The sequence below is a fragment of the Hemiscyllium ocellatum genome, chromosome 9, assembly GCF_020745735.1.
Source record: "Hemiscyllium ocellatum isolate sHemOce1 chromosome 9, sHemOce1.pat.X.cur, whole genome shotgun sequence".
NCBI lineage: Eukaryota > Metazoa > Chordata > Chondrichthyes > Orectolobiformes > Hemiscylliidae > Hemiscyllium > Hemiscyllium ocellatum.
This window is the reverse complement of record NC_083409.1, coordinates 87900583-87913480: the sequence shown is the minus strand read 5'-3', so window position 1 is coordinate 87913480 and position 12898 is coordinate 87900583. Positions and strand designations below refer to the sequence as shown.

General features: G+C 39.0%; 1 protein-coding gene across 8 annotated transcripts in view; it reads left to right on the top strand.

Annotated features, from left to right (window-relative positions):
• ptprfa (protein tyrosine phosphatase receptor type Fa) overlaps positions 1–12898 on the top strand; it is a 462130-nt gene that overhangs the window by 149957 nt on the left and 299275 nt on the right. For all 8 annotated transcript variants that reach the window (XM_060830552.1, XM_060830548.1, XM_060830551.1 and 5 more), the window contains exon 2: positions 5737–5889. In XM_060830552.1, the coding sequence (XP_060686535.1) occupies positions 5814–5889 (76 nt within the window). In that variant the 5' untranslated portion in view covers positions 5737–5813. The remainder of the gene's footprint in view (positions 1–5736; positions 5890–12898) is intronic.

Genomic DNA, 12898 nt, shown 5'->3' with positions numbered 1-12898 from the left:
CAAAGGAGTACAATTAACTAGCTCAAATAAGGTCATTCATGAGGAAATCTCTGCATCCATGAAAAAATGTTCTCCCAGACCAGTTAGTTAGAAATAGCTTAGAGGTTTCAATTTTGATTAGATTACTTACAGTGTGGAAACAGGCCCTTCGGCCCAACAAGTCCACACCGACCCGCCGAAGCGCAACGCACCCATACCCCTACATTTACCCCTTACCTAACACTATGGGCAATTTAGCATGGCCAATTCACCTAACCTGCACATCTTTGGACTGTGGGAGGAAACCGGAGCACCCGGAGGAAACCCACGCAGACACAGGGAGAACGTGCAAACTCCACACAGTCAGTCACCTGAGTCGGGAATTGAACCCGGGTCTCAGGCGCTGTGAGGCAGCAGTGCTAACCACTGTGCCACCGTGCCGCCCATTGTTTTCTGCCCACTTTTTTTCTGGACTTCATCTCTTACGGCCATAAAGTTGGCATGTTTCCAGAAGCACTAGAGTGAATGAATGTACTCTGCAAAACTCCGTAACCTGTGTTTGTATAATGTCGGCACAGCTTCAACTTTTGTTCTCTAAAAGGTCTTTATTCAGCACTTTTTTTTGAATAGTTCATTGATCAGGAATTTAGTGCTTATGTAATGAGCCATTTCCACAAATCTACTCCATATTTTCAGTGAACACAAGGTAATTCCAAAGCCTTATCTTAAGAAATTACAGCACTTTGTCTTTTTGTCTTATCTGAATTTATTTTCTGAGTTCATTGAGGATCTTTTGAAGGCACAGTGCCAAAAACAATACTTGAAAATGGGGCCTTTTTTCCAGAAAGGCTTGAAATGTAGTTTGTTATCCCTACTTTGCTGTGTTCAATTATTCAAATCTTTCTAGGGTTACCTAAGACATTTAGTTTTAATTGCCTTCATTATAACTACGTAGGTTCCAAAAAGATATGAGTACTCCTTGATTTCTTCTTCATGATCATTTCTAAACATTAATTATTTATTGAATTTACTGTGGCATTATATTTCTGGTTGTTCCTATTACCAGCATTGCAAAGCCCTTGCTGAAAATAAATTCAGAAAGCCTGTTTCATTGTTTGCAAATTGAAAGGGATTGATTTTTAAAAATTGAGTCTGAGAGGGACTTTCCTTTTCTTATTGAGTCCCTCCAATGCTGGTAACTTGGTCCTTTGACTGATTTTAAATGTTCACAAAGTTGGAATGCATTTTATCCTGCCTTACTTGTAGGTTTTAAAATAAAATGCTTTTTGGCATTTATTTTGCCGACTTTCTCTTCTATTACATTACCTGATACAGTCCTTGCTTCAGCTGAAGTATGATTGATTAAATGATTGATTTATTGTTTTTACATGTACCAAGATACAGTGGAAAGAGTTGTCTCACATGCTATACAAGATCATACCATACAAAGTGTGTCAGGGTTGAAGAACAGAGTGCAGAATACAGTTTTCTAGCCGCATTGAAGGTGCAGAGAGAGAGAGAGAGAGAGAGATTATAGTTAGCATTTGAGAAGTCCATTTAAAAGTATGATACCAGCAGGGAAGAAGCTATTCTTGAATCTGTATGTATGTGTATTCAAACTTGTATATCTTCTGCCAAAGAAGAGGGTGGAAGAGAGTATAACTGGGCTGGGAGGGGTCCCTTTGTATTTTGGCTTTATGAATTTTCTCATCTTGTAAAAAACAGTCCATGCCTGTATTCTTTTTTCCAAAGTGCAAGACCTCACATTTGCTCAGTTATCCTGCCTTTTTGCTGCATTCCTAGGCTGCCTCAAGCTTAAACCCACCTGCACACATGCTATCCTGCTGCTTGTCTTTCCATTTAACTCCATACTCCCTGTCGTTTTCGCTTTTCCTTTTACCCCACTCAGAAGTTTAAAGTCCTACTGACCGCCCTATTTATTCTTTTTGCTGGAGCACTGGCTCCAGATGGGTTTAGGTGGAGACCGTCCCAATGGTCCAGATTCCCCCGGGTGCCAAAAGTGATGCCAATGCCACATGAAATGTAATACCTCTTTCCCATATCAATCCATTAGCCACGTAATTACTTCCCTAACTTTCTTATCCCTATACCAATTGGCACGTGGCTCGGGCAGTAATCTGAGGATCTGTACTTCAGTTTCCTTCCTTGTGCTTGATAAGCCCCAATCAGGTCCTTCTTCCTAGCCTTGCCAATATTGTTAATCCCAATGTAGACCACAACAACTGGATCCTCCCCCTCCTGCTCCAGTATCCTTTCAAGCTGGTCGGTGATGTCCTGCACCCTGGCACCCTGTCCCGTTTCAGCTTGTAAATGATACTATCTGTCTCCTTAATTATAGAATCCCCCATAACAACTACTTGTCTTTTTGTTTCCCCCTCTTTTTGAATGGCCTTTTGCACCATGGTGTTGTTGTCAGCTGGTTCATTCTGTCCACACCCTTTCCATCATTGTACAGGGAGTCTCATACCTGTTGGACAAGGTCAAGGGCTGAGGCTCCTGCACTCCTGAACTCAGAATCCCCCTACCTGCCTCACTTACAGTCACACCCTGTTGTCCCTGAACACTTACTGAATTTGAATTACTTAATCTTCTGGATGTGAATGCCTCCAGAAACAAAGTGTCCAGGTAACTCTCCCCCTCCCGGATGTGCTACATTGTCTGAAGCTCAGATTCCAGATCATCAATTCTGATCCGAAGTTCTTCCAGTAACCAACACTTTCTGCAGATGTGGTCACTACCGTTCACAATGGGATCAGCAGCTCCCACGTCATACAGTTGCAGCACATCACCTGCCCAGCCATCTCTACTTATTTAATTATGTGTATTCATGTATTAAATAATTTCTAGTACTTTTCTGCTACAATCTTATTCAATTAACCAATTTAAACTTCTAATCAATCACACGATACACAATAAGTATAAATTAAAAAGCCTTACCTTAACAACACACGAGAGTCCCTCTTGAGTAGAGTTACTCCTCCTGCTGCCAAGAGATCTGAATAGTCTGGTCATAGAAACATTGGCATCACTACTAGGAAAACCAGGACCATAAACACCAGACAGCATAACTTAATCAGCAAAGACAACATCCTCAAGCTAGTGGACCTGTGCCTCACCGCCCATTTCACATTCAATAACAAAACCTCCAAACAAGTCAACAGAACACCTGTGGGATCACCAATATCAGGGCTCATAGCGGAAGCAGGTTTGCAGAAACTTGAACAAACTGCCCTCCCATCTATCCAACCCATGCTTTGGATTCGCTACGTTGATGACACTTTTGTCATCACAAACCGGAACAAATTAGAGTAAACGTACAACACCATCAACACTATCCTGACAGGCATAAAATTCACAAAAGAGGAGGAAAAAGACAACAGACTCCCATTCCTAGATGTGACGGTTGAACGTACAGTTAACAGAGAGCTTCAAACCAGCGTCTACAGAAAAACAACACAAATGGACCAAACACTTAACTTCAGAAGCAATCATCCCAACACCCACAAACGGAGCTGCATCAAGACATTATTTCGACGAGCTACATCACCCTGTAGCACCCAAAAGAACTACAAAAGCCGAAGAAAAATATCTATACAGCATTTTCAAGAAAAACTAGTACCCAATAAACACAGTCTGCCGATTCCTCAGAAACAAGGCCAAACATGCAGACCCAACGCAACCAAAAACTAAAGCCATATTATCTTACATCAAAGACATATCAGAAATGACTTCCAGACTTCTCAGACCCCTTGACATCAGGGTAGCCCACAAACCTACCAGCACACTTAAACAGCGACTAATGAACCTACTAAAGGAACCATTCGATACCACCAGCAAAACTAACATCATTTACAAGATACCTTGCAGGAACTGTAAAAAACACTACATCGGACAAACTGGCAGGAAACTTGCCACCAGGAAACATGAACACCAACTGGCCACCAAAAGACATGGCCCACTATCACTAGTTTCTATACGTACAGGCAAAGAAGGACACCACTTTGACTGAGACAACACATACATCCTAGGACAGGCGAAACAAAGACACGCACAAGAATTCTTACAGGCATGGCATTCTAATCAGAACTCCATCAATAAACACGTCAATTTAGACCCTACCTACCTTCCCTTGGGAAAAAAAGAACCGGAGATGACATCACCCACCTTAAAAAACCAAGATCTATAAATAGAGAGGCATCATACCACCAGCGCTTCACCAGAGACTTTCATTGATGATGTTACCTAGTATGGTGATGAAATGTCTGAAAATAAACCTTGAAGCTCAGCGAGCTAACTTACATACTTATAATATAGTTCTGCAATTTGGAAGTGTTTTGTTGACAGACTTGTATTTTCCTAATGTTTTCCTCACAAATTGCTTTACTTCCTCCAGAATAGGAAACCATTTGGTTCCTGAGTTGTTAAATATTAGGAGATGCTGTCAATAATAAGCATTTAGACCTTGAATGCTGTTTATTGTTAGCCTGGAAATTATAGAACTAAAAATGAAGATTTCACTGCAGTAAGGTTCAACAACACTGAAGAAACCCAACCCCAATGAGGACAAAGCAATCAATTGGCACTGCTCTCAACCATGGCCTCTACCATCTGGAGGGATTAGCTTGGTAGGCACATTAGTTTATCATTCCATCCAAGTTCCACTTCATCCTGTTCAACCTGGTCCACCTGTGTAATTTTCCAAAACAGAAGGCTGTGGAGATTGGCTCACTGAGTATATTCAAGAAACTGACTGATAGCCTTTTAGATTTTAAAGGCATCAAGTGAAATGGAGAGAAAATGGGAATGAGACTTTGAAGTAGAGGATCATCATGATCATATTGATTTGCAGAACAGACTCAAAGGGCCAAATGATGTACTCCTGCTCTTAGTTTCTATAATTCTGTTTCTTTATCTCTACGTTGCAATGATATTATTGTTCCATTAGATCAAGTCCTAGTACTTCCTACTTCATTGTTTGGAATGCAGGAGTTCTGGAAGCAACATTGACGGCAGTTGGGGATGTCAGTACATGCTGGCACTGCCAGGAACACTAACATTTCATGAATTAATCCATTTGTGAAAAGAAGGTTAGGTTTTATGTCGATTCCAGAGAAATCAAAAGAAAACTTTTGAAATTTATTAAAGTTGCTTCTTCATTATCTTTTAGTTAATGAAGCGCTCAATCTGGTAGATCAGTTGGAAATAGCTGATAAGGAAAAACAAATGTGGGTCAGGAAAAAAGTGAATTGCATTTCCAAGTTTAAAAAGTTGGAAATTGAAAGATAGGAATATGATTGATGACCTGAGATGGTAACCAATGAATGAATGACTTATTTTTGTTTGAGTAGCAAGTCCTTCACTTCAGTGTTTATTTTATGCTTCATGGATCTGGAACATGTCCAGAATTTACCAAACATCATTTCTAAAAGTGGATGAACCTACCAAGTTATTAACACATTGATGTGTGTTTCCATCACCATGATTTCAGATAAAAACTCAGTGCTGCAAAATTTGCATTTTAATGAGTTGAGATTTTTGTTGAATGAACTATACCAACTAAAGTCCAGTTTCCATATTAATTTGACACTTGGGTTCAAAATATCATAAATTAGTATTTTGTAATAACTGCTACAATTCAGAGAGATTATGGAGCAACTGAAAGGAAATATTCTTGGCTATTTGATAATTAGTAATCAGCATTAAATTTTAATAAACCCAAAATATTTTTACATACAGGTATGAATATTTGAGGATCAACAACTGGAAGGATTGGTATCTGGACTTGAGTTACAGGACTACAGCCATCCTGGAATATGGTACTTCAGTGCTTGACAGTGCTACCATTCATGGTGATCCTGAGCTATCTGGCAAAATACATCCAAGCAGATTGTGAGTATAGTCATTAAAAGGCCGTTCCTATTTTTCCTCTTTAAACTGTCTTGGTATGTGTGAATTTGTTTGAATGTAGAGGATTGATAAATATGAATAAAAGTTGAAATTAATGAACTTGGAAGGAACATGAATGATGTTGAGGTGCTGGTGTTGGACTGGATTGAACAGTCAAAAATCACACATCACCAGCTTATTGTCCAACGGGTTTAATAAACCCTTTAGATTATAACTTATATCCAGTATAGTACACCCTTTGGACTATATTGGTATTAGTGAGAATGTGTATAAGCAGGCAGGGAAAGAATTAAATTCTAAGTTGTGTGAAATGAGGCTCAGCTGAGCATGACTCAGGTCAGATAGGCACTTGCCGTTAACAATGGGGCGCTGGAGGCAAGAGTAATGGGTAAACAGGGTGAAAAAGCATTCATTATGTAGAGCCATTTAACAAATGAAGTAGCATTCAGTACATGAGGTCAGCTTAGCAATGTGAAAAATATGCATTATGTAAAGTCATTTATTCGTTGTGTAACGGCTGATGGCTTAATCTTTACTATTGATACTCATTGATTGTAACGGTCACTCAATTAATATGTATGTTGCCTTATCTGGATGAACCTCCCTTAAAATCACTATATATAGTTTATTGAGAAACTGCTGTTCCAGAGAAGACCGTGAACTCATGTCTCATGAACTCATTGCACATGGGCAATCATTCTCTTTCCCTTCAGGGCTCAGAATAAAGATAAAGGAGGTTAAACTACTCTGTGTCTCTCAGCATCTTGCTGTGACTGAGAGTGAGGGGAAATGAGATGACATCGGGGTACAGGATGGCAGATGTTAACTGCAATTTGTATAGTGGATTTTCAGATTACAGTGGTACAAATTGAACAACATTCCAAACTAACAAAGTATAAGCAAAGCAGGGAAGTTTAAATAATTCTCATCTGAGTGAGTATTTTTTCTGTTTTAGAAATTTCATATGATACCAAGCATAGTTGTCGATTTTTAAAACTAAATACCCACAAACTCTGAAATAATCCAAAGGTTTGCATTAAATATATTACTGTCTTCTTCAAACAAAAAGAGATGTTCAAAATTTGTTGTGAGAGTTTTTAAGATCCATTTACTTTTCGCCAATCTATCTTTGAGGTTTGTGTATTTAGCTACTAAATTATTGTGGACAAAATTTTTCAGGTGTTCACTTGATGGGAACTGGGAACAGCAAGAAAAATGTTAAGCAAGGTCAACTCTTATATTAGTGATAGATTATAGCATTTATTAATGACAGCCTCTTTCCACTGGCCTGTCTAATCTGATTGTGTTACTTTACAAAAAGAAATGGGCCAAACTAACGTATAAATGCAAAGCACAAATTTCATATGTACCTTTCTTAATGCTGGTCAGGTAGGAACATCTCAAGGTTTTTGATAGATTGATAATTTATCCAGATTGAGCTATTAATCCTCAGTGGAAAGGCATTCATATGACCTAAATTAGGAACTGCTTTATTTTGTCATTTTATACATTTTATTGAAATTTAGTTTTCTTTTTTCTTTCTGGAATATGTTCACCTTGTGAATATGTAAATCTTTGTGTGTAACCTATAAAGGGTGGTGGTGGTGGTATATCAAAAAGTAGAAAACGTGTTTACATTCTTGTACTGAATTGTAGTGATTTTAACTTGTTTTCGATTCCCTTTTTAATTACAACTAACAGTGAGTAAATTTTCATGAATCCAATTATTGAGCTGTACCATATTTGGTCTTAGATTACCTTTCAGTTAAATTCTTGGGAATTTAAAGTGATCTGTTAAATTTATTTACGAAGGAGTTGTAATGATTGTCATGAGATCAGCCAGGTGACATGATATAATATGAGTTCCTTGATTGGCGCTGTTATCCAGTCCAATCAGGAAGCCCTGGCTGATAGATATAAGTAGGAGTATTAGAGGTTCTCTAAGGGATGTCTCTGTGAGAACTGGGTCAGTGTCAAGGACTGTGCCAGCATCTGTGGAGTTATTTCACAGAGCATTTTTGTTAAAAAAAAGTCATCATCTTTTGAAACCACATCCAAACCTCTGAGGTCACCAGCATCACAGTTCAGCCAATTTGACCTCTGTGGAGTTAGTACAGAAGCGAGAAGTAGTTCTAAATGTTTGTAGCTTCCAATTGGAGTAATCACATATTTCATATCAGAAAAGCTATTCAGAGCAACTGAACCAGAAAGAAAGGAGCCAGCGCCTTCTATTTCACATCCTTCTACTCATCATACAACTATTAAAACCAAGTTAGAGGATTCAGTTTGGGTCTTGTTTTATATAAATGCAAATTTTATAGTGAATGAATGAGCGGGCTGGACAGATTAGATAGGTCGAAGGTGTTTATGCTTGTAAAAGAAACTAGTACATTTGCATAGGGCACAGATTTGAAGTGATATGCAAACAAAGCTTAAGCTTTTTCATACAGTGGGTTGTTAGGGAATATGCTGCTTGGAAATGTACCAGAGGCAAGTTCCATTGAGACATTCAAGAGGGCATTGGATGGTTTTCTGCATAGAAATGGTGAGCAGAGATATGGGACTTGAATAGGCACTTCAAAATAGACCTGGCCGAGGAAAAAAGCCAATGCAGATGTGATGGGCTCAATGATCTCCCTGTGCACTAATAATTCTGTGATTCTGAGAACGAAAGCCATAATTAGAATTGAATTTGTGATACTGGAAATTGTGGAAACAATTTTTAATTAAAGTAATTTGGATTCTGGGTAATCGAAGATGGAGGATGGGGAAAAATTTCTGGCTGTAACAGCTGCTCCTTTTTTGAGGTATTTTGGGTGCTGGAGGTGATTTCCTCGAATTCCAGGAGCAGCAATTACTGTTTTATATGCTGTTGCATTGTTTTGGAACTTTCGGAAAAAAAAGTCAAAACAACAGCAGTTTTAAAAGGGAAAAGAACAAACAAAGGAGGCACATAGTGAGGTTAGTGCAAAAGAGAGCGAGAGAGAGAGAGAGAGAGAGAGAGAGAAAGAAACTGACACCACAATGTACCTGCACACTTACAGCCTTTGCTGTTTGAATTCATGTATCGCTAGTCATCAGAGTGCATCTTGGAAAATTAACAAACAGTGAAATTCTCAACTGATCTTGGAGGAACTGTTTGGGTGAAGTAGACAGCGCAGAATCAGATAAGTGAATTGTTTTAAGTGTCACCTACAGAAAGTCTGCAGTAGTGAGTAGAGTGGGTTGTTTCTCGATTATATATTTTTTGAGATATGTCTCTTGATTAAACTTAAAATATAAACCCCAACTATTAATTTAACCTGGGACAGTGGTTTGTAAAGGAACAAGACGGTGTTATTTGCTGTAGATTGTGAAGGAGCAAAAATGGCCTTTAGTAGAGTGATATGTGCTTCTTGTCAGATGTGGGAGTTGAAAGAGAGTTTAAGGGTTACTGCGGATTATATCTGCAATAAATGCTGTTGGTTGCGAATCTTATCAGATCGAATGGATTGGTTGGAGAGAGTTGGAAGCAATGAAGAATTTGCAACAGCAACAGTATGTGATGGATGGCAGTTATGCATGGGGGGAACGTCTCAGATACAGTCACAAAGATGGGTTAACGCCAGGAGGGGTAAAAGAGGTAGGTAGCTAGTGCAGGAGTCTTCTGTCGCTATATCCATTTCAAACAAGTATGCTGTTTTGGAAAATGTAGGGGGTGATGGATTCTATGGGGAACATAGCATGAACAGCCAAGTTTCTGGTATTGAGACTGGCTCTAATGCAATGAGGGTAAGTCAGGTTCCAAGAGAACAGTTTTGTTCGGGGATTCTCTAGTCCGTGGTACAGACAGATGTTTCTGTGGCCAGTAGCGAAAAATCAGAATGGTGTGTTGCTTCCCTGGTGCCAGGATCAAGGATGTCTCAGAGAGGGTGCAGAATGTTCTCAAGGGGGAGAGGGGCAAACAAGAGATCATTGTCCACATTGGAATCAATGACATAGGAAGAGGAAAGGTTGAGATTCTGAAGGGAGATTACAGAGAGTTAGGCAGGAATTTAAAAAAGGTCCTCGAGAGTAGTAATTTCTGGATTACTCCCGGTGCTACGAGCTAGTGAGGGCTGTATATCTCTATGACTCTAAATCCTGGTAGTATTCATGTTTCCTGTTGCTACGAACTTTATCTTTGACTTATCCAGATTGATTATGGAGGAAAAATGAAATTAACATTACTTTAGGCATACCATTCATTGCTAGATATTGTTGAAGGTTTCAATTCAGGTTTACCTAGTGAGTTTGATAGTCGTGTGCAGTATTTAGTCTTATGGATAACAAAACGGGTTGCAATCCTGTGAAATGAACAACCCTGGAGTTTACTATGTGAAAATCTGGCTGGATATATCCAGTTCCAAATTTAGGAACTTTATTAGACGTTGAATTATTCTTAATTATGTTTGGATTATTTTAGCATCTATCAGTAGAAACGCTTGTGTTTCAGTGCATCAGTCCCAATCCCAAATTATAGGAAAGGTATTCTGAATATACTGCAGCAGTTTGGCTCTATGTGTATATGCTTACAATTATAGATGTTTGAAGATGTTATTACACATCTCTGGGGCAGATCGGTCATGAATCTAGCCTCCAGGGTCAGAGATAGGAATACTATCACTGCTCCAGAAGAGCCCCAAAATGCTCATGAGTATATTCTGACCTCTCTTATATGTCACTAAAAGTTCATGTTCATGAAGTACGGAATGTAACACCCCCAACTTTTAAATAATTATATTGCCATCAGATGAGATAGCGTTTCTTTGAAAAACAGACCATCATGCAGAGTCTGTTTTGAACCCAGTTTCAAATTTATACTGCAACTTCAGCATTTGTAAAGGATTTATATAATTTAAAGCAATTTGTCCAAGGCAGTTAGTATTTGGAATTAACCTGCTTCCACATTATTTTGAAGAGTTTGATTTCCTTTGAAAGTATGAACTGTTAGCCAAGCTGTTTAATGTTGGAAAAAGATGACAACATGTATAAAGAACTTTATATAAAGGAAAGATTTTCTGAAATCAATGAAGTAATTTATAAGAAACTCTCCCATTTTAAATTTTATTTCTAACCCACGTATTTAAGGGATATATTTACGAAAATGAAATATTGCCAGCACTGGCTTAATCTGTGATCCAGTTAAAAAACATACATCATTCAAGGGGTATTGAGTTAGAAAGATAGAGGCTTGTAGCTCTGAATTGCTTCTTTTGGATCTAAAGAAATGGAAACTTAAACTGTCCTAGAATATGAAAATATTGCAACACTATAATGTCATAAAGCAATCAACTATCAACCTGTATATCATGAAAATACAGACTGGGTTGAAGTGGCTATGTAACTGAGAGAGAACAGGAGCTTCCAGCTTTGATTTATAACTTTAGTCTAGCAGCAAAAAGCAAATGTATTGTTTAATTATTCATGACAACTCTCTTAATGCAGGAAATTAAGACATCAGGAGCAACTTAAATGGTGAACAGGAGACCCAATAAACAGATGATACAGGACACCTGAAAGTGCTATACTCAAATGGACTGAATGTGTTCACATAAATATTTTACAGCTTAAGAAAATGCACGTAAAGTTATGACTTAAATGTAACAATGCAGCAATATCTTGTCAAAGACAATATTCTGATCTAATGAGGGTATCAGTTGAAGTTAACAGACCTGCGATTATAGCCAGCTTCAATTTCACAATTGTTTCCCGGTGCTGCAGCACTCTCTTGAGTGAATTTAATAAGTTAGTGTTGATGGACTATCATAAACAGTTTGTACACATGAATGTATTTTTAACAGAGGGAACAGCTCTTTAAGAATAAATCTTTATCACCTAATTTGGGCACTGGCCCCCTTACCACTCTTCACCCATCAGCTGATTCAACAGTGTGTATAGTGAAGAATCAAGACACATTGAATGGAATTTTCCCTCCCTAATGTGGCATGGACAGTGGAACGACACATGGGAAAATATGGGAGAATTAATAAATCAGAGTCTCATGTAGAGTAAATATTTCCATTGTTCCCTTAGCTTTAAATGGTGACTTAGAATCTTGCTAACATATCTGTGCATGTCACTAATAGCCTAACAAACCTTATTTAATTGCCATTTCCAATTCTCCCCTTCCCTAGAAAAAACTCTGGTGCACATTCAGAGCTTGTAAGCCAGAGTGAGTATCTGGCAGCTGCAGCTAGCCAGTTGCTAGTCCTGGTCATCACCTCACTGTCTTCAGCACACTGTCTTTGCATGTCCTCTTGGCACCTTGCTTTTTGATCCTTCATCCATGTAAGTTGGCAGTGGCAAGCCACCTCAAATAATAACCACCTCAATAAATATACCGTTTAGGTTACTGCTGGTGGGGACTCCCTACCTGGGAAAAGCCATAGTTGTCAGGTCTCTGGCACTGAGCCTGTCACTGTGGCTCAGAAGGGAAGGGGGGAAAATAGAAAAGCACTAATGGTAGGGGACTTTATAGTTAGACGGATTGATAGGAGATTTTGTGGTTAGGAATGAGACTCCCAGAAGGTATGTTGCCTCCCTGGTGCCGATCGGGTTTACAAGATTCTGAAGGGGAAGGGTGAGCAACCAGAAATTGTGGTACATATTGGCACCAATGATATAGCCAGGAAAAGGATTGAGTATCTGAAAAGTAACTGCAAAAAGTTAGGTTGGAAGCTGAAAAGCAGGGCGAGGAGAGTAGTGATCTCAGATTTGCTACTGGTGCCACGAGATAGTGAGATGAGGAATAGTCAGCGAATACAGCTTAACACGTGGCTACGAGGCTGGTGCAGGAGTGAGGGCTTCAGATTCAAAGTTTGGGAGAAGATTTGTAGCTCAGGTGCTCATTGTTGTGGTTCTGTTCGCCGATCTGGGAATCTGTGTTGCAAACGTTTCGTCCCCTGTCTAGATGACATCCTCAATGCTTGGGAGCCTCCTGTGAAGCACTTCTGTGATCTTTCCTCCGGCA